The 22,262-nt window shown below is 42.5% G+C and overlaps 1 protein-coding gene across 2 annotated transcripts in view; it reads left to right on the top strand.

Annotated features, from left to right (window-relative positions):
* LOC137331464 (trifunctional nucleotide phosphoesterase protein YfkN-like) overlaps positions 1–21,691 on the top strand; it is a 33,901-nt gene extending 12,210 nt beyond the window's left edge. The window contains exons 4-6 of one of the 2 annotated variants that reach the window (XM_067995371.1): positions 7,503–7,650; positions 20,399–20,582; positions 21,343–21,691. In XM_067995371.1, coding sequence (XP_067851472.1) covers positions 7,503–7,650; positions 20,399–20,582; positions 21,343–21,533 — 523 coding nt within the window. In that variant the 3' untranslated portion in view covers positions 21,534–21,691. Of the gene's footprint in view, positions 1–7,502; positions 7,663–20,398; positions 20,583–21,342 lie in introns of both variants that reach the window. The other variant, XM_067995303.1, reaches the window with a different exon arrangement.
* Positions 21,692–22,262: the final 571 nt, after the last annotated feature.

Genomic DNA, 22,262 nt, shown 5'->3' with positions numbered 1-22,262 from the left:
AACCAAGTAGGGAACCTTGGATGACTCGGGAGATTGAGGCCCTAGTCAAAAAGAAGAAGGAGGCATATGACATGCATAGGCAGCTGGGATCAAGTGGATCCCTTGAAGAGTATAGTGATTGCCGGAGTAGAGTTAAGAGAGAAATCAGGAGGGCAAAAAGGGGACATGAGATTGCTTTGGCAGATAAGACAAAGGTGAATCCAAAGAGCTTCTACAAATACATAAAGGGCAAAAGAGTAACTAGGGAGAGAGTAGGGCCTCTTAAGGATCAACAAGGTCATCTATGTGCGGAACCACAAGAGATGGGTGAGATCCTAAATGAATATTTCGCATCGGTATTTACGGTTGAGAAAGGCATGGATGTTAGGGAACTTGGGGAAATAAATAGTGATGTCTTGAGGAGTGTACATATTACAGAGAGGGAGGTGTTGGAAGTCTTAACGCGCATCAAGGTAGATAAATCTCCGGGACCTGATGAAATGTATCCCAGGACGTTATGGGAGGTTAGGGAGGAAATTGCGGGTCCCCCAGCAGAGATATTTGAATCATCGACAGCTACAGGTGAGGTGCCTGAAGATTGGAGGGTAGCAAATGTTGTGCCTTTGTTTAAGAAGGGCGGCAGGGAAAAGCCTGGGAACTACAGACCGGTGAGCCTGACATCTGTAGTGGGTAAGTTGTTAGAGGGTATTCTGAGAGACAGGATCTACGGGCATTTGGAGAGGCAAGGACTGATTAGGAACAGTCAGCATGGTTTTGTGAGTGGAAAATCATGTCTCACAAATTTGATTGAGTATTTTGAAGGGGTAACCAAGAAGATAGATGAGGGCTGTGCAGTCGACGTGGTCTACATGGACTTTAGCAAAGCCTTTGACAAGGTACCGCATGGTAGGTTGTTACATAAGGTTAAATCTCACGGGATCCAAGGTGAGGTAGCCAATCGGATACAAAATTGGATTGACGGCAGAAGACAGAGTGTGGTTGTAGAGGGTTGTTTTTCAAACTGGAGGCCTGTGACCAGCGGTGTGCCTCAGGGATCGGTGCTGGGTCCGCTGTTATTTGTTTATATTAATGATTTGGATGAGAATTTAGGAGGCATGGTTAGTAAGTTTGCAGATGACACCAAGATTGGTGGCATTGTGGACAGTGAAGAAGGTTATCTAGGATTGCAACGGGATCTTGATAATTTGGGCCAGTGGGCCGATGAATGGCAGATGGAGTTTAATTTAGATAAATGTGAGGTGATGTATTTTGGTAGATGAAATCGGGCCAGGACCTACTCCGTTAATGGTAGGGCGTTGGGGAGAGTTATAGAACAAAGAGATCTAGGAGTACAGGTTCATAGCTCCTTGAAAGTGGAGTCACAGGTGGATAGGGTGGTGAAGAAGGCATTCAGCATACTTGGTTTCATTGGTCAGAACATTGAATACAGGAGTTGGGATGTCTTGTTGAAGTTGTACAAGACATTAGTTAGGCCGTACAAGACATTAGTTAGGCCACACTTGGAATACTGTGTACAGTTCTGGTCATCCTATTATAGAAAGGATATTATTAAACTAGAAAAAGTGCAGAAAAGATTTACTAGGATGCTACCGGGACTTGATGGTTTGACTTATAGGGAGAGGTTGGATAGACTGAGACTTTTTTCCCTGGAGGGTAGGAGGTTAAGGGGTGATCTTATAGAAGTGTATAAAATAATGAGGGACATAGATAAGGTAGATAGTCAAAATCTTTTCCCAAAGGTAGGGGAGTCTATGATGAGGGGGCATAGATTTAAGGTGAGAGGGGAGAGATACAAAAGGGTCCAGAGGGGCAATTTTTTCACTCAAAGGGTGGTGAGTGTCTGGAACGAGCTGCCAGAGGCAGTAGTAGAGGCGGGTACAATTTTGTCTTTTAAAAAGCATTTGGACAGTTACATGGGTAAGATGGGTATAGAGGGATATGGGCCAAGTGCAGGCAATTGGGACTAGCTTAGTGGTATAAACTGGGCGACATGGACATGTTGGGCCGAAGGGCCTGCTTCCATGTTGTAAACTTCTATGATTCTATTCTATGATTCTATCACCATCCCCGAGTATGTCCTGTCCCTTGACAGGATAGACCCACCAAAGATGGGGGTACAGTAATATATAGTCGAAGGGTTCTGGCCCTGGAATCCTCAACCTGGACTTCGGACCCCATAACGTCTCATGGCTTCAGGTAAAACAAGGTCAAAGAAACATTATGCCGATCACCCTCTACTCTTTTTTCCCCCCCTCCCCCCTCAATTGACAAATCAATATTCCGCCATGCTGAACATCACTTCGAAGAAGCTCTCAGGGACGCAAGGGCACAGAATGTATTCTAGGTGGGGACTTCAATGTCAACCACCAAGAGTGATTCATTAGTACCACCACTGACAGAGCCGGACAATTTCTGAAAAACATAGCTACCAGACTAAGTCTGCATCAGATAGTGAGGGCACCAACATGAGGAATTAATCTACTTGACCGTATCCTCACCAACCTACCTGTAGATAGACCTACATGTCTGACCATGATAGCACTGGTAAAAGTGACCACCATATAGTCCTTATCTCCACCATGAGGACATCCTCCATCATGTAGTATGCCACTACCACTGTGCTAAGTGGGACAGATTAAGAACAGATCTAGCAGCCCAAACTGGGCATTCATGAGCAGCAGAATTGTATACCACCACAATCTGTAGCTTCATGGCCTGTCACATCCCTCACTCTTTGATCCCCATCAAGCCAGGAGACCAATCCTGGTTCAATGTGGAGTGTAGAAGGGCATGCCAGGAGCAGCACCTGGCACATCTTAGAATGAGGTACAAACCTACTGAAGCTACTTTTTGGGGCTACCTGCATGTTAAACATCAAAAGCAACAGACTATTGATGGACCGAAGCGGTCCCACAATTAACAGATCAAAACTTTAGCTCTGCCACATCCAGTCGAGAATGGTGCTGGACACTTAGACAAGTGACATTAGAAGAAGACTCTGTCACTCACCATGCTTTCATTGTGGAGACAGTCTTGTACTACTCCATCTGCATAAACATACCTTCTTCCATCTGCATTATGCCTTCTACCTATATTGCTTTCACCTCTTATTGAAATATCAAAAATACCATTCCTGTGATCTGCTGTTACAGTATCCAACAGCATACTCACCATCTCTCTGGATATAGTACAACTGAAGTGGTACCAAATTTTTTGTCCTAATTGTCATCACTATGTATTGCAAGTTATTGATACCCTGGTGCTTCCCATGGTGACCGTGTGTGCCTAATATGATCTACAGCCTAATCCAGTAATTCTTTGTTCCTCTACAGAAATGTGTGAGGCAGCTGACTACTATGTCAGTGACAGGGCTTTGGGTGTGAGGTGGCCTTTGATTATGAACTGAGGCGTGTGATAGCCCAGCTGAAGGTTGCCCCACATTGGAGGCATCCTGGCCCTACCCACTTTCTCATCTAGATCCGGATGTTTTGTCATCTGAGAGACAGCAATATCATCCATGTCTATTCCACACCTGCCCCTGCTACTTGGTGCTGTCTCACCATGCCCACTGATCTGTGTGACTGCAAGCCCAACAGCAGCCACAAGATTGAAAAAGCATCTATCCATGGTGCTCACTATGCAGTCATCAAGCCTGTACAAGGCTAGGAGACAGCCCATTGCACGTTAGAGCCCAAGGCCTCTATGGCAGCAGTCTAATCATTCATGAGGGATACTGCAATTGGCCTTTCAGATGTCCCTGGAATTACTATACACTCCACGATGACCTGTAGTGTCTCGATTCTGTGCAGCAACACAGCACACAAGTGGGTTTTGGACACCTCTGTACTAGTTTGTCACAGTCTCCAAATACCACAGTAATCTTTAGTATTCAAAAATCATCCTTCTTTTAAAAGCCACTCCCTTGAAGTCTGGATCCCTTTCCTGATCAGCTCAGGATGGATGCATGTTGGCCTTCTCATCCTCTTCTGTTCTGGCTCACTCGTGCTCTGTAGAATCCAATCAATTCACCTCAGTCTCACTCTGAAAATCCTCTGGGTGGATGTACCAGATCTGGTGCTTTGCAAGGTTAGTGTGAGAGATTGGGCATGGTTTGAGGCTTCCTCTGGTTCCCTGAATCTCGAGTCAGTTTCATATGCCACACCTAAAGAAAGAGAATAGTTACAACAATATCTTGATAACAACTCTCAAGATGTAGCTTTCTGCTGAATGACCGATATGGGAGTGTGATCAGTATATAGTTTGGCTCAGTGAATGAGTGAATGGATAGGATGAGAAAAACAGAACAGGGTGCAAACTGTGAAATGGGCCAGACCTTCTGCTTTCCCATCCCCACCTTGTTGAATAATCATCTGCCCTGGATCTCTTGATAACCTCCTCAAAGAGGGTAAGAGGATGGAGTTTGTGGAGGTCCTCTTCTATGCATGTGTTCTCTCTCTTGTTATGTGCAATCTTCTCCTGCAAACAGATAAAAGGGGTTGACAAATTCAAATTACCACCAGGCCCTACAAGGGCATTCCTTACTGGGTGCTCCTAGTGAAGAATGATGCTTGCAGGGAGCTTGCATCTTCACCTCCAATACCAAGTATGAAGTGCTAGTGGATTTTTGTTTTTAAGATTGAGACCATCCATTCAGCTGCCTCTGCTGCTATCTCCACTGCTAGTTGACATATTGGAGGTTAGAGGTGCTTAATGTTCAGTCCATTTAAATTAATGGTAGGAAAATCAGACACTGGGCCTGCAATTTCCCAACCAATACTCCTTGTGAGCACCATTCTTTGCCGGAAGCACCCAACTGAGGAATCAGGCCTACAGAGATAGCCCATAGTGGGTGTTGTATGTTAACACTTATCATGCAGGCATAGTAGATGGAAGGAATTGTTAGTGGGAACAGCAGTAAAGGCTGTAAGGGGAGGAGCAATTAGTGGAGCTGCGGCGAAGTATACTTTACTCAATCGCGACAAGCATTACTGTCCCTCACTCTCCTCAGCTAAATCTGCTTGCTACACCAGGATCATCCTGGAGCATGACTGGTCAATTCCTCAAACCCCTTTGCCCTGCTCCCTCCACCTTCACCTCCAATACCAAGTACAAAATGCTAATGGATATTTGTTTTTAAAATTGAGACCATCCATGCAACTGCCTCTGCCGCTATCACTGCTGTTCCTGATCTGCCAGCTGGTCCCACACATGTCTCCCAAATCTGTTTTGAGCTAGCTTTCCCAACCAAATCAATTGAAATACTGTGAGCTATTTTAAAGCTATTTTTCTGGATATAATCCTTCATTCATGCCTCTTCTTTGTCTCAAGAGTCAGAGGCTGCTTTTAATTCATAAATTTATTTCTAAAGGCTGTGTTTTTTTTAATTAGTTTGTGGGAAGCGCAGCCCACTCCCAACAACATTTTGTGCTACTCTTATTTAATTCATTATTATGTTGGACGCACAGCCTGAAAGCATTTTCTGGTTCGTGGGAGGATCACAACAGCATTTTCTGCATTTATTTAATTAGTTAATTTGCCTAGCCAATTCCTCATACTTGCATTGGAGGCAGTTCAGAGAAGGTTCACTAGGTTGATTCCAGGTATGGAAGGGTTGTCTTATGAGGAAAGATTGAACAGGTTGGGTCTATACTCATTGGAGTTTAGAAGAATGAGAGGAGATCTTATTGAAACATATAAGATTCTGAGGGGACCCAATAGGGTAGCTGTTGAGAGGATGTTACCCCTCATAGGGGAATCTAAAACTAGGGGGCATAGACTCAGAATAAGAGGTCGCCCATTTAAGACGGAAATGAGGAGGAATTTCTTCTCCCAGAAGGTCGTGAATCTTTGGAATTCTTTACCCCAAAAAGCTGTGGAGGCTGAGTCATTGAATACATTCAAGGCTGAGTTAGACAAATTTTTGATCAGCAAGGGAGTCAAATGATATGGGGAAAGGGCGGGAAAGTGGAGTTGAGGTAAAAATCAGATCAGCGATGATTTTATTAAATGGCAGAGCAGGCTCGAGGGGCCGAATGGCCTACTCCTGCTCCTATATCTTATGGTCTTATGGTCATGATATTCTCTGGTTCTTCTAATGAATGAATTTTCAGGATGATCCCAATACCATTTACTTCTTTTAATTAATTAAAAATCCAACACTGGATGTGGGACTAGTGGTTGGATACTACAAAGGCAGTGGAGGGGCCGAGAGAAGTACTGGAGAGATAGAGCTGAGTGTCGTAAGTGTACATGTAGAAACTGACCCATGTCTGAGAATGATGTCACCAAGGGGGCAGCATGTACACAAGGAAGGTGAGTGGACGAAGGGTGAATCTTTGGAAGACTGCCGAAGTGACAGTACAGGTGTGAGAAGAGCGGCCGTGGTAGAGGCGCATTGCCTATGCTTGGAAAGGCAAGAGTGGAGCCAGTCAATTGCAGTCCCATCAAGCTGGACAGTGGAGGAGAGATGTTGGGGGAGGATGGTGTGTTCGACCATATGAAAAGCCAAATAGAGCTAGAGGAAGATGAGGAGGGATAATGTGTTGCAGTAACAGAGAATGTCATCCGTGACTTTGGTTAGGGCTGTTTCAATGGAAGGGTGGAAACCAGATTGGAAGGATTCAAACGGAGTTGCGAGAGAGATGGGCACATATCTGACCAATGTAAATGGGGTGAGCAGGATCATTCCCAAATTCCTGTTGCAGGGGTTCTCAACGAAATGTAGCACAATAGCCTGTCACTGAATCATCCCAGGGGTAGGCCAAACACGTTTGGGTAAGAAAGAAGGCCCTGATCTCAAAGGCCCAATACATGGCCACAGGCCTGCAGATGTGCTCAAATGTGCACCAGTTTTACAGATCCAAAGCCCAACCAGGCAGCAGGCTTGTGCCTGGTGTGCCCCAGGTCGTGTTAATGTCTCGATGGGAAATAATGGCACTCCTGACTTGGACAGGTTCAGCATTCATTGAGTGCCTTACTTCTGTCCGGGACAGGAAGGAAGTGAGAATTGGATCCTATAATCATCCATATAGTGTACACTTTATGTAAGCATCATACTTATTTCCTGTCACACTTTAGTTAATGTACTTGTTATAATTTAGCGTGCCTCCTAATTCACTGTGAGCAATGACATGGGAAATTGGCTAGTATATATAAATAAGTATATCAAGTGTAACCTGGCTCGAATTCCAATATTTGATTTTAAAATATTTATTCACCTTTTATAATGGAACTACAAGTCTGCATTAGATATGCATTTTTAATTATAAATACATTCCTTTAAAATATTACCCAATAAGGATAATGCCAACTGAATACATGTAGAGTCCTTTGTTCTAGTCCATCTAGGATGGCTTGATCTAAATATTGAAATAGAACATGTATATTGAATTTAATATTCAATTTGACTGAAACAATTAAACTTTACATTATAAAGTTGGCTAAATATCTTAATAAAATCTACTTCAATATTTGAAACTTCATTTAGGTTTCGTATTTTAAAGGTTCCCTCAAGTGGCAGGATTAGAGTTTGGATTTGATCCAAGTGCAGAACCAGGCCACAGGATTGTTGTAGACTCGGTGAAAGTACAAGGACAGTACTTGGACAGAAACAGAACATACTTACTTGCAATCAAGGAATATCTAGCAAAAGTAAGTTATAATGTAAGTTATAATCCTTTATATTGTTCAAGAAAACTAGGCAGATTATCTTGTGTATTTATAAAAGAAGAAACACATTAACTGCATGTCTAAGATCTAATATGTGCCTCACTCTAAATGTAACTATCATTTGTGATACTAGCATACAAATGCTTAAGGTGTTCAAATGACACTCCCCTGCCACTGTTTGTTTTTAACAGAAGCATTAACCTACAGATTAACTAATTTCTAGCCACTAATTGTCTTTATCTTATCCCTTGCTACAGTATAAGACATTCATAGTAACATACACTGTGTTATAAACACACAGGGGCCAAAATTCCTCAAGGGTGCTTCTGGTCTCCCGCTATAATTCTAGCACAAGACTGGCAGAACCCCCTGTTAAATGCTGCAGCCCTGGTTGCACCAGTATACAAGGCACTTGGCCTACAAGGGATCTGGTGTAAAATCAAAGGATGATTCGTTGAGGTAGTAGAGGATAATGGCCTCCAATTCTGCTGTTTGTGGCTCCACCCCTTGACCTCATGAACTTTGGCAGGAGCAGTGACGATGGGCACATCAGGCACTTGGGTTGTTTTGATATTTTGAGAAGATTAGTAAAGGTTGTAATTAGTACAAATTTACACCCTGATTTTCTAAGGCCCCAGGACACTGATGGTGTTTCACATGTCTCCTTTGACCTTTCAAAATTGAGACCCACAAATGTCTGAGGCTCCATGTCCAATTTTCCAATTGAAGTTTTTGGGCATTTTGCATGCCCGCGTTACTGGCATGCGTGGGCCTCCTAGTTTCAAGCAAGTGAGATCATAATGATGGTGTGCAGGATTTTCTAGTCCTTGGCCCACAGTGCGAGCCTTGCCCATAAAAAGTGGCTGCATTGGGTTCTTTTGGAGCTCACAGCAAGCACAGCAGAGTGTGATGAATGGTGTCTCCACTATTTTCAACACTCAATTTAGGAATGTAAGAGAATACTCAAACACTTACCTGTTGCTGCAACAAGGCTTAGTACCTTACAGGACAGAGCAATCTGCTTGACTGGTGCTCCTGCCACTAGACTCAGTATCCGCCCACTCCATCACCAGTGCATTTTGGCTGCAGTATATGTTATCTGCAGGATGCACTGGAGCAACGCACCAAGCTTACTTCAACAGCATCTTCCAGCCCTTGACCTTTGCCACCAAGAAGGATAAGACGAGCAGGATCATGGGAACACCATATTCCACGTTTCCCTCCAAGTCATATACCATCCTAACCTGGACATGTATTACCATTCCATCACCGTTGCTGGGTCAAAATCTGGTAATTCTGTACCTAACACCATTGTGGGAGCACTATCACCACAAAGATTGTAGCAATTCAAGGAGAAGTCCAAAACAGTGTTCTCTGGGCATAAAATGGGAAATTGGATGGAGATCGATAATATTGGATCTGCAATCATTTTTCACCCAGTTCAATTTTGCAATTGTATTTTTAGAACCATGGAAGTTTACAGCACAGTAGGAGGCCATTCAACCTTTGTGGCTGACCTGGCTTTTTGCTAGAGCAATCTAAAACTAATTCCTAGTGATTCCTATATTTAAAAAGGGAAATGGAACCAGTCCAGGGAACTATAGACCAATTAGCTTAATGTCGGTGGTAGGAAAGATAATTGAATTCTTACTCAAAGATGTAATAGAAAAACATCTAGAATCCGAAAATATAATAAAAAATAGCACGGATTTCAAAAGGGAAGGTCATGCTTGACCAACCTTATTGAATTCTTTGAAGAAGTAACAGAAAGGGTAGACAAGGGTAATGCAGTAGATGTAATATATTTGCATTTTCAAAGGGTCTTCAATAAGGTACCGCATTGTAGACTCATGACTAAGGTCAGAACATGTGGAGTCAGGAGACAAGTAGCAAAATTGATAGTATGCTGGCTACAAAACAGAAAACAGAGAGTAGAGGTTAAAAGTAGTTACTCAGACTGGCAAAAGGTGGGAAGTGGTGTTCCACAAGGATTGTTGCTGGGACCACGGTTGTTCACCATTTACATAAACAATTTGGACTCGGGAATTGGAAGTACAATTACAAAATTTGCGGATGACACCAAATTGGGGGCTTAGTTAATACCGAGGAGGACTGCAACAAAATACAGAATGGGCGTGTAATTGGCAAAAAAAGGTAAGTGTGAGGTATTACATTTTGCTAGGACGAATAAGGGGGCCACATACTGCTTGGATAATAAGTGTCTAAATGGGGTAGAGCAGCAGAGGGATCTGGGGGTACAGATTCACAAATCACTAAAAGTAGCGATGTAGGATAATAAGGCCATAAAAAATGCAAACCAAATACTGGAGTTCACTTCTAGAGGGATAGAATTGAAAAGTAGAGAAGTTATGTTAAACTTGTATAGAACCTTGGTTAGAAGGTGAGGTGATGCATTTTGGTAGATCGAATCGGGCCAGGACCTACTCCGTTAATGGTAGGGTGTTGGGGAGAGTTATAGAACAAAGAGATCTAGGAGTACAGGTTCATAGCTCCTTGAAAGTGGAGTCACAGGTGGATAGGGTGGTGAAGAAGGCATTCAGCATGCTTGGTTTCATTGGTCAGAACATTGAATACAGGAGTTGGGATGTCTTGTTGAAGTTGTACAAGACATTAGTAAGGCCACGCTTGGAATACTGTGTACAGTTCTGGTCACCCTATTATAGAAAGGATATTATTAAACTAGAAAGAGTGCAGAAAAGATTTACTAGGATGCTACCGGGACTTGATGGTTCGACTTATAGGGAGAGGTTGGATAGACTGAGACTTTTTTCCCTGGAGAGTAGGAGGTTTAGTGGTGATCTTATAGAAGTCTATAAAATAATGAGGGGCACAGATAAGGTAGATAGTCAAAATCTTTTCCCAAAGGTAGGGGAGTCTATAACGAGGGGGCATAGATTTAAGGTGAGAGGGGAGAGATACAAAAGGGTCCAGAGGGGCAATTTTTTTCACTCAAAGGGTGGTGAGTGTCTGGAACGAGCTGCCAGAGGCAGTAGTAGAGGCGGGTACAATTTTGTCTTTTAAAAAGCATTTGGACAGTTACATGGGTAAGATGGGTATAGAGGGATATGGGCCAAGTGCAGGCAACTGGGACTAGCTTAGTGGTATAAACTGGGCGACATGGACATGTTGGGCCGAAGGGCCTGTTTCCATGTTGTAAACTTCTATGATTCTATTCCATGATTCTAGAACACACTTTGAGTACTGTGAACAGTTCTGATCTCCATATTATAAAAAGGATATAGTGGCACTGGAGAGAGTGCAAAAAAGATTTACTAGGATGATACCAGAACTGAGAGGGTTTACCTATCAGGAAAGATTGAGCAGGCTGGGGCTCTCTTTTCTAGAAAAGAGAAGACTGAGGGGTGACCTGATAGAGATCTTTAAGATTATGAAAGAGTTTGAGAGGGCAGACGTAGAGAAGATGTTTCCACTTGTGGGGGAGGCCAGAGCTAGAGGCCATAAATATAAGATCGTCAGTTGCTAGTAAATCCAATAGGAAATTCGGGAGAAACGTCTTTACTCAGAGAGTGGAACTCGGTACCACAAGGAGTAGTTGAGCCAACTAACATAGATGCATTTAAGGGGAAGCTAGATAAACACATGAGGAAGAAAGGAATAGAAGGATATGCTGATAGGGTTATTTTTTTATTATTATTCGTTCATGGTTTGTGGGCGTCGCTGGCAAGGCCAGCATTTATTGCCCATCCCTAATTGCCCTTGAGAAGGTGATGGTGATGAGCTGCCTTCTTGAACAACTGAGTGGCTTGCCAGGCCATTTCAGTGGGCGATTAAGAATTGACCACATTGCTGTGGGTCTGGAGTCACACATAGGCCAGACTGGGTAAGGACAGCAGGTTCCCTAAAGGACACTAGTGAACCAGATGGGTTTTAATGACAATCCAGTAGTTTCATGGCCACCATTACTGATACTAGTTTTTTTTTATTCTGGATTTTATTTACTTCATTGAATTTAAATTCCCCAGCTGCCATGGCAGGATTTGAACTCATAACTCCAGAATATTAGTCCAGGCCTCTGGTTTACTAGTCCAGTAACATAACCACTATGCTACCGTACTGTACCGTACCTGTTAGATGAAGTAGGGAGGGAGGAGGCTCATCTGGAGCATAAATAACGGCATGGACCTGTTGGGCTGAATGGCCTGTTTCTATGCTGTACATTCTATGTAATCCTACTGCCTTGATGTCCTCCATAGCCCTGTATCTTCCTCTCCTTCAAATGTTTCTCCACTTTTTCCCTTAAGTTGCAATGGTTTCTGCCTCAGTTGCTCTCTGATAAAACATTCCATGCTCCCAACAATCCTCTATAAAGAAATTTCTCCTAATATGTCTCCTCACGCTTAAGTTGATGCCCCTCATCATTGTCTCCCAAGCCAGAGGAAATAGTCTTTCCCTATTTGCTCTATCAAAACCCTTTATGATTTAAAAAAAACTATTAAATCTTTTTGTAGTCTTCCCTGCTTCAGTGTATATATTCCTGGTATCTCAAGTCTCTCCTCATAACTATAGCTTCTTGTCTCAAGTCTCTCCTCATAACTATGGTTCCTTGTCCCTGGAATCATTCTGATGAACCTGTGTTGCACATGCTCTATGGCTTTAATATCTTTCGTATAATGGGGTGGCCAAAACTACTACTAGCATATACTACTCTATAACTGTGACCTAACCAATGCTTTGTACAAATTTATCACGACTTCTTTACCCTATACACCTGTTTATAAAACCCCAAATGCTGTTTTTTTTTAATGACTTTATCTAGCTGCACTTGCACTTTCAGACAATTATATATTTTACCTTCTAGGTCTCCAAGTTCATCTACACCCTTCAGCGTCTTTCTATTGAGTGTACATACACATACTCCAATTCCTAGTTTTTTGTTCTGCCAAAATGTATTACATCACACTTCTCCACATTAAATGCTTCTGCCATCAATCTATGTCTTCATTAAGTCGATTACAGTTCTCTTCCTTGTTTGCCAACCTCCTAATTTTGTGTCGTCAGCACATTTCAAGATTGTGCTTGCTATGCCCTGGTCCAAATCATCTGTTTATACCAATCCTAAAAGTCGGCCCAGATCTTAACCTGTGAGGTACACCACTTCCAACCCTTCTCCAATTCAACCGACACTATCTACCCAAATTCTTTGGTTCCTGTCTGTTAACCAATGTTGAATCCATATCTTGTTGTTGCAGAAATCTCTAACTGTCACTTTCTCCAGGGTGTTCTGCATGTCCTGAGAAACTACCAGCAGTGTGTTTCAGATGCCTGTAGTGGACTCTTCCCACGTTTTCATATCAGACAAATGCATGGAAGACATCTCCACTACAGGCACATGAGATTAGTGCTCCCTAATCATTGTTCTTTTGAAGACTGGATGCCTGAGATCTGGGTCTCTCAGCTCCTCAGCTGAGGGCAGTCGTTTCTCTACCCTCTGTTGAGGAATGGCATGCTCCCTGTCTTCCACTTTCAGGTACTTACGCTCACTAGTCCTCAGTGCTTCACCCAATGAAAACCTTTTTGACTCACTAAATACTTCCTCTCAAGTGGGTGCCTCTGGGCTGGTATTGAAGTAGGTGAGATGCCATGTCAAAATTGGTGAGGATGTGGCAGAGGTTGCAGAGCTGGAAGGGGCCAGTTGGTATTCAGAATGGCTGGCCTCTTTCTCCAAGGCATCCAAGAAAAATAAAAGAGCTTGTTTAGCTGTGCATACACTGATATTTGCCCTAAATAGTGGCTGAGTGTAAGGCATTGCAATACTTTGAGAAAGCATGTGAAGATGGCATTACATATGATGAGTCTTATCAAGCCTTCACCAACCTTCTCTTGCCACCTCATTGCCTCCCATAGTCTTTCCTGCCTGTCTGCTTATTAACTGCAGACCTTCCTCGTCGTATAGACTCAGGGTTTTTAGTATTGTTCTTCCCTCCCCTAGTTACAGTTTTGTGTTGTAGGTTATGCACAACTGTTTTCAGGGAGAGAACATAATGTTAAAGGGTTGTGAGTGTCATGGACATACGAATTGAGAGCAAAAGTAGGCCATTCGGCCCCTCGAGCCTGCTCTGCCATTTGATAAGATCATGGCTGATCTGATTGCGACCACAACCCTACTTTCCCGTCTACCTGCTATAACCTTTGACTTGCTTGTTAATCAGGAATCTATCCAACTCAGCCTTAAAAATATTCAATGACCCTGCCTCCACCGCTGTCTGGGGAAGGGAGTTCCACAGACTCACGACCCTCTGAGAAAAAAAAATTCTCCTCATCTCCATCTTAAATGGGAGACCCCTTATTTCTAAACTGTGGCCCCTAGTTCTAGTCTCTTCCACAAGGGGAAACATCCCCTCAGCATCTACCCTCGGGATCTTATATGTTTCAATAAGATCACACATCATTCTTCTAAACTCCAATGTATACAGGCCTAACTTGTCCAACCTCTCCTCATAAGATAAGATAAGGATAGAACAGGGTACTTTCTAAATGGAAAAAGTTAAAAACAGTGGATGTCCAAAGGGACCTAGGGGTACAGGTACATTGATCATTGAAGTGTCATGAACAGGTGCAGAAAATAATCAGTAAGGCTAATGGAATGCTGGCCTTTATATCTGGAGGACTGGAGTACAAGGGGGCAGAAGTTATGCTGCAGCTATACAAAACCCTGGTTAGACCGCACCTGGAGTACTGTGAGCAGTTCTGGGCACCGCACCTTTGGAAGGACATATTGGCCTTGGAGGGAGTGCAGCGTAGGTTTACTAGAATGATACCCGGACTTCAGGGATTAAGTTACAAGGAGAGATTACACAAATTGGGTTTGTATTCTCTGGAGTTTCGAAGGTTAAGGGGTGATCTGATCGAAGCTTATAAGATATTAAGGGGAACAGATAGGGTGGATAGAGAGAAACTATTTCCACTGGTTGGGGATTCTAGGAGTAGGGGGCACAGTCTAAAAATTAGAGCCAGACCTTTCAGGAGTGAGATTAGAAAACATTTCTACACACAAAGGGTGGTAGAAGTTTGGAACTCTCTTCCGCAAACGGCAATTGATACTAGCTCAATTGCTAAATTGAAATCTGAGATAGATTGCTTTTTGGCAACCAAAGGTATTAAGGGATATGGGCCAAAGGCAGGTATATGGAGTTAGATCACAGATCAGCCATGATCTTATCAAATGGTGGAGCAGGCACAAGGGGCTGAATGGCCTACTCCTGTTCCTATGTCCTATGTTCCTAGATAACCCCTCATCCCAGGAATTAGTCGAGTGAACCTTCTCTGAACCGCCTCTAAAGCAATTATGTCCTTTCTTAAATAAGGAGACCAAAACTGCCAACAGTATTCTAAATGTGGTCTCACCAATGCCCTGTACAACTGTAGCAAAACATCTCTACTTTTAAATTCAATTCCCCTTGCAATAAATGACAACATTCCATTTGCCTTCCTAATCGCTTGCTGCACCTGCATACTAACTTTTTGTGATTCATGTACTAGGACACCCAGATCCCTCTGTACCTCAGAGTTCTGCAGTCTCTCTCCATTTAAATATAATATTATTATATGAACTGCCAAAATGGACATGTTGACATTTTCCCACATTATACTCCACCTGCCAAATTTTTGCCCACTCACTTAACTTATCTATATCCCTTGGCAGACTCCTTATGTCCTCTTCACAACTTACTTTCCTACCTACATTTGTGTCATCAGCAAATTTAGCAACCATACATCCGGTCCCATCATCCAAGTCATTGATATAGATTATAAATAGTTGAGGCCCAAGCACTGATCCCTGCGGCACTCCACTCGTTACATCTTGCCAACCTGAAAATGACCCATTTATGCCTACTCTGTTTCCTGTTAGCTAACCAATCCTTTACCCATGCTAATATGTTAACCCCTACACCATGAGCTCTTATCTTGTGTAGTAGCCTTTGATGTGGCACCTTGTCAAAAGCCTTCTGGAAATCCAAGTACACCACATCCACAGGATCCCTTTTATCTATGTTGCTTGTTACTTTCTCAAAGAACTCTAATAAATTAGTCAAACACAATTTCCCTTTCACAAAGCCGTGTTGACTCTGCCTGATAGCATTGAGATTTTCTAAGTGCCCTGCTATAAACTCATTAATAATAGATTCTAGCATTTTCTCTATGACATGTTAAGCTAACTGGCCTGTAGTTTCCTGCGTTCTGCCTCCCTCCTTTCTTGAATAGAGGAGTTCCTTTCGCTATTTTCCAATCTGATGGGACCCTTTCAGAATCTCAGAAAATTTGGAAAATTAATACCAATGCATCTGCTATCTCTGCAGCCACTTCTTTTAAGACCCTAGGATGATGTCTGTCAGGACCTGAGTACTTGTCCACTTTTAGCTCTAATTTTTTTCAGAACCCTTTCCCTGGTGATTGTAAATGTTTTAAGTTCCTCCCTCCCTTTCACCTCTTGATTCACAGTTATTTCTGGCATGTTATTTGTATCCTCTACAGTGAAGACGGACACAAAATATCTGTTCAATTCATCCGCCATTTCCTTATTCTCCATTTTGAATTCCCCAGACTCACTCTCTAGAGGACCAATGCTCACTTTACTTACTCTTTTCCTTTTTAAATACCTGTAGAATCTTTTACTATCCTTTTATATTTCTAGCTAGCTTTCTCTCATACTCTAATTTCTCCCTCCTTATTATTCTTTTTGTCATTCTTTGCTGTTTTTTAAATTCTGTCCAATCTTCTGACCTGCCACTAATTTTTGCGGAATTGTATGCTTTTTCTTTCAATTTGATACTGTCTTTAACTTCCTTAGTTAACCACGGATGGTACGTCCTTCCCCTAGAGTCTGTCTTTCTCACTAGAATGTATCTTTGCTGAGTGTTATGAAATATCTCATTAAACTTCTGCCACTGCATCTCTACTGACATATCCCTTACCCTAATTTCCCAGTTCACTTTAGCCAGCTCTGTCTTCATGCCTTCATAATTGCCCTTATTTAAATTTAAAACACTAGTCTTAGACTTACTCTTCTCTCCCTCAAACTGAATGCGAAATTCAATCATATTGTAATCACTGCTACCTAGAGGCTGCTTTACAATGAGGTCATTAATTAATCCTGTCTTATTACACATTACCAGATCTAGAATAGCCTGCTTTCTGGTTGGTTCTAGAACGTGTTGCTCTAAGAATCTGTCCTGAAAGCAGTCTATGAACTCATCTTCCAGGATACCTTTGCCAATCAGATTCTTCCAATCTATATCTAGATTAAAATCACCCATGATTATCGCTGTTCCTTTCTCACAAGCCCCCATTATTTCTTCCTGTATACCCTGTCTTACAGTGTGGTTACTGTTAGGGGGCCTATAAACTACTCTGACAAGTGACTTCCTGCCTTTACTGTTTCTTATCTCTACCCAAACTGATTCCACATCTTGGTCTTTAGAACTAAGGTCATTTCTTTCTATTATACTCATGTCATCTTTAATTAACAGAGCTACCCCTCCACCTTTTCCTAGCTTCCTGTCCTTCCAAAATGTGAAGTACCCTTGAATATTCAGGTTCCAGCCTTTGTCATCTTGCAGCCATGTCTCTGTAATGGCTATCAGATCGTACATATTTATTTCTATTTGAGCTGTCAATTCATCCATTTTATTGCAAATGCTATATGCATTCAGATACAAAGCCTTTCGTGCAGTCTTTTTACTATTTTTGCAACCTCTAGCCTTATCTGCTGGTCCACTCTTAAGTTTGTATGCTTTGGACACTTCTGTTCACCCCATATGAGCACATGCATTCCATGATGATGACAGGTGCAGATGCATTATCCCTTTAAATGAACTGTCTTTCAAGACTAGGAAAACCTAGCCTTGCTATTCCAGTACAGCTGTGACACTGGACAGTGTGGAAGAATGCCTAGTTATGTCTCATCCACATAAAACAGGATAAATCTAACCAAGCCGATTACTGCCCTATCAGCCTCCTCAGTAAAGTGATGGAAGGAGTCATCAATAGTGCCATTAAATGACACCTACTCACAAATAACCTGTAAGGAATCTTACAACACCAGGTTATAGTCCAACAGTTTTATTTGAAAATCACAAGCTTTCGGAGGCTTTCTCCTTCGTCAGGTGAGTGTGGGATTCCATGAAGGTTACCGCATATATATACACTCACCTGACGAAGGAGAAAGCCTCCGAAAGCTTGTGATTTTCAAATAAAACTGTTGGACTATAACCTGGTGTTGTAAGATTCCTTACATTTGTCCACCCCAGTCCATCACCGGCATCTCCACATCATGACAAATAACCTGCTCACTGATGCTCAATTTGGTTTCCGCCAAAACCACTATCCTCCACTCACTGCGTTTTGCTGGAGAAATAATCCTGCTGTTCTCGGGAGACGTTCGTAGAGACTCTTTTTAAATAGACTCTGTAGACTGTTTGTTTTAGTGTTTAAATAGACTCTTGTTTGCTGAGTAAATAGACTTTGTTTGCTGTAAAATAGTCTGTTTGCTGTAAGCCCAGCCCTGCCTCATTGGCTGACACAGCAGTGTCAATAGATACTCTGATGTTTATCAGTCCCTTTAAGGTCACAAAGTCTAATTGTTAGCAAGATGTCCTGAGGTCAGTTAGAGGTTAATTACTGTACATGAGGGAAGTTTGTCATTTGGCAGTTCTTTATAGGTGGAGGGGGGGGGGGATTTTCACTGGGAGTGGGATTCCGGGGTGGGGTTGGGTGAGTGTCAAACCCCACTCCGACGGCATCAATTTGACCCTAGGCTACATTAACTCCTGGGTCTCATCTCACCAGCCAGCTGCATGCCCTGAAACAGGCGTAAAGAAGCAGCTGGCTGAGGTGAAGATCGAGCGGCCAGTGGCCGCCTGCTAGCCCTGCTTCTGCAGGCTCCATAATTTTAAACTTTAAAACATACCTTTTAGGGCTTCTGCTTCTTTCCCAACACGTTTTACTGAGGAGGGTAGCTGCTCAGTCAGCAGTTAAATGCCATCGGGGTCCGATTTTAAATGTGTTAATGAGGCTCCCGTCTGCGTCAGATAGGCGCCTCGGCCTCCTAAAGGGGCCCATTTAAGGTGGCAATGGGTGGGAATGTGGTGGTATGTTTTTGAAGGTGATTTTTAACGGTACAGGTCAGAGGAAGCCAGTATGAAATGACTGTTTTTCATTTTAAATATAGTTATGACACTTTGAAATGTGACATCTGAAGTATGATGTCACACAGCTAAAGCTTTTAGATTGTAACTAGGTGATCTCCTGTTGCATTGCACACAGGGAAGCAAGACCAACTGTAGTGTTCAGGTCAAGCAGGGTTGGAGGGCGGTGAATAATTAGACCTAAACTGGAGAAGGCAGAGCAGGAAGCGAATGGAGGGCACAAGAAGGGGAGGAGGGTGGGGCAGTGGAGTTGAGGGGGAAGGGAGAGGAGAGGAGAGGAGTGGAGGGGGAGAAAAAAAAGAGGGGAGGGTAAGAAGAGCATGGGGATCGAGAGAAGAGGGGGACGGATAAAGGACAGCAGGTGAGGGGGAAAGCCCAGCAAACTATCTCGAGTGTTGGATTTCAAAATATCATCCCAGCTTCAAATTTGCTTTCAGTGGGAGCAACCCTTATGTACACCTGGTCCCACATTTGTTCTCAATGAGGGGGGAATGAGTATAATTCCTCTCCCTTCATCAGGCCCAGAGTGTGCTCTGAAGGAGATTGCAATTACTCCTGATTCCAATATTAGCTGGAAGTGGGAGTACACATTTCTAGAGCACGATCAGATTTTCAATTTAACTCTTAAGAAGCAAGTCTCCTGTGATTGCAGAATTCCTTTTGAAGTGACGGGGAGTGAGCAACACAAGCAAGCTAATGTGCTACAGGTTGCCAGACGTTCATTGTCAGCAGCAATGAAGGGATGTTGCTGCTCAGACACTTTTAGCCTTATTGGGGTGGGGGTTGTGGGGATGGTGGTTCAGCAGGAGAGGGAAGAAGGTTACTGGTTGGACTGCTTTACCCTTGAAATTCCATTCTGCTGGTATTTTCACAGACAATCTGGTTCTTGCACACCAAGGGCCCAGAGGCTATTCTGACTTGCAGTCTTCCTTCCATTCCTTGGTTTCCACAAGAGTTTTGCAAGTTGTCCTCTTCCATATTGCTTCAGTGTAATTCCTACTTTCCCATGCGTAGCGTTTGACCATTCCTGTGCGGACTCACTTTTTAAAGATTCTTGAATCTTATTTCTGCAAATCGTACTTACTTTAGGTACATTCCAATTTTTTATAAACTGATACCAAAATCAGAACACACATGCTGATTGTAATATTCTCTGCTCAGTTTAATGGCTCCTGAGAAACTATCATTGCTATTTTTTTAAAAAGGTGGATAAAGATGAAGGCTTCCAGTTGAGGCTGTCATGTAACGTTAGGTACTGCTACATTGTTTCCAATTTGTCATGTAATGTTACGTTCACAGCGCCATCTGCTGGCGTAGTACATTTGGACTCCTGAGACCCCGCACTATTTTTAATATAAAAGTAGGTAGATATATGGGGGTGAATTTCCTCAGATTGTCTGCCGCAGCTTTGGCAGAAGAGTCGTGGAAACCCCTGAAAAACAATGGACAACTGGGAGAACTCCGTGGAAATTCACCCCCATAGATTTTACTCTGGCTTACTGGCAATAATTTTACAATGAAAACAACATATTGTATTTCTACAGGGGAAGGATGGATATGTGATGTTCCGTAATTGTCAATGGCTGATTGATACAGAAACAGCTCCCAGTCTCTCCACTGTTGTCATTAACCATTTTGAATCAGTAAAAATTGTTCAGGGACTCAAGAAATGTAAATCAGGACATCGGATGAGTTTAATCAAAGTCTCCCACGCTGCATCCATAACAGGTACATTTATTTGTTTTAGTTAAAGGAGCTGTTCTTCCACAACAGTTTATAATAGTATAATATCAGTAGAAATCACTCCTAATCCATAAACTAATTTTGTTTCCCTTATAGTATATCTTACAGGGACCAATATGATAGGCTATGTGTCTGTCACCATGCCTGACCCTGAGGGAATGTAGAGGTGGATGGGGCCGATTTACAAAAGAACATAGTCTATTAGAAAAGGAAAAGGACTTGAGGCAATGTTTGATGCATCTGTAGTATATTATCCCCTTGATATAGTGCAGATGTATAAAGTAGATGGAAATTGAAAAACTCAATACCCAATCTACATCATTGTTCAGAAATGTATAAAATATATATATAGGCATTTGGATTAACAAGATGAATATTAGAATTGAACAGCCCAACTGCAGATGATTTTTTTCACTCATAAATTTTAAGCTTTAATAAACATAATTTATTCAAGTCAAACCATAGGCATATACATAATTAGGGTTTTACTGTGTAGCCTGGACACACATTTGTATTGAACTAGTCAGTATGTCCATATAAGTATCCTAAAGCTGGGATAAAATTCCACTTTTAACAAAAAAAAATGGGGAAATATCTGTTTTTCTCAGCAATGACCACTGGTAAAATTGCCAGATGTTCTTGCAATTTTGTTTGCAGGTTGTTGATTACAGGAAAAAGCAGACATTTCTTGTTTTTCATTAGCCCCATACTAACTGGTAATTTCATTATTATTATTATTTCTTAGATTTTGAAAAGAAAGCTGATGACAAAATTGTAGTTGCTCCTGTCCCTGATGTGGAAGGAAGAATATATCATGTAACTGAGGAAATGAAACAACACCTCAGGCAACTACGATCTGCACGAGAACTAGGCCAAAGGACATTTCCATTAGATCTCTGTAGTGCAAATAACTCCCTTGGTTGTGAATTAAAGTAATAAAAATAACTCTCAAAACTTTGTATTCTTAGTGGTTAATTTAAAAGCTATTCCCAAGTAAAATCTTTTGACAGAAAAAGCTTTTCTCTCTTTGTGTTTGAGCAAATGTCATAGCACAACTTTGGATTTGTAAACTGGTAAAACTGCATGGAAGGATCTTTATGTAAAACCGCCCAAAGAATTTCTTAAAAAAAATAAAAAATAGATGCCTAATGTGTGGTTTTCTTCTGTCTTGTCAAATTGAATCCAAAAAATGCTCTTTGTATCATTTTAATCTGTGACATCTATAAGGGAATCCATAAAGGTATCAGCATAATGTTTCCTTGGGCCCGATTTTACCAGGGGTGCGGGTTCTCGGCGGGTGGTCATTCGGGCGCATGAAAAACGTGCCGTCTGAATTGAGTGCGTTGCGCGCGCGATCACGGGCTAATTGAGGCAATTAGCCGGCAGTTATGGGTTCTCCGCTTCTCAGCTGCGCGCCGGCGGGCTGCGCATGCGCAGTGACGTCTGAGCGAAGGTGGAGCTCTATTTAAAAGGGCAGTCCACCAAAGCTCCTCCAGCCACAACCAAGAGTCCAGGCAACATGGAGGAAGGCAGGGGTAAGGCTGCTCCCCAATTTACGGACCACGCCCTCCAGGTGCTGCTGGACGGGGTCCGGATGAGGAGGGAGACGCTGTTCCCGAGTGATGGAAGGAGGTGCCCTGGCTCCGCCACCAAGAAGGCATGGGA

This window comes from Heptranchias perlo, chromosome 1 (genome assembly GCF_035084215.1).
Source record: "Heptranchias perlo isolate sHepPer1 chromosome 1, sHepPer1.hap1, whole genome shotgun sequence".
Classification (NCBI taxonomy): Eukaryota; Metazoa; Chordata; class Chondrichthyes; order Hexanchiformes; family Hexanchidae; genus Heptranchias; species Heptranchias perlo.
Note: the sequence above shows the minus strand (reverse complement) of the source record. Positions and strands in the feature narration are given on the sequence as shown.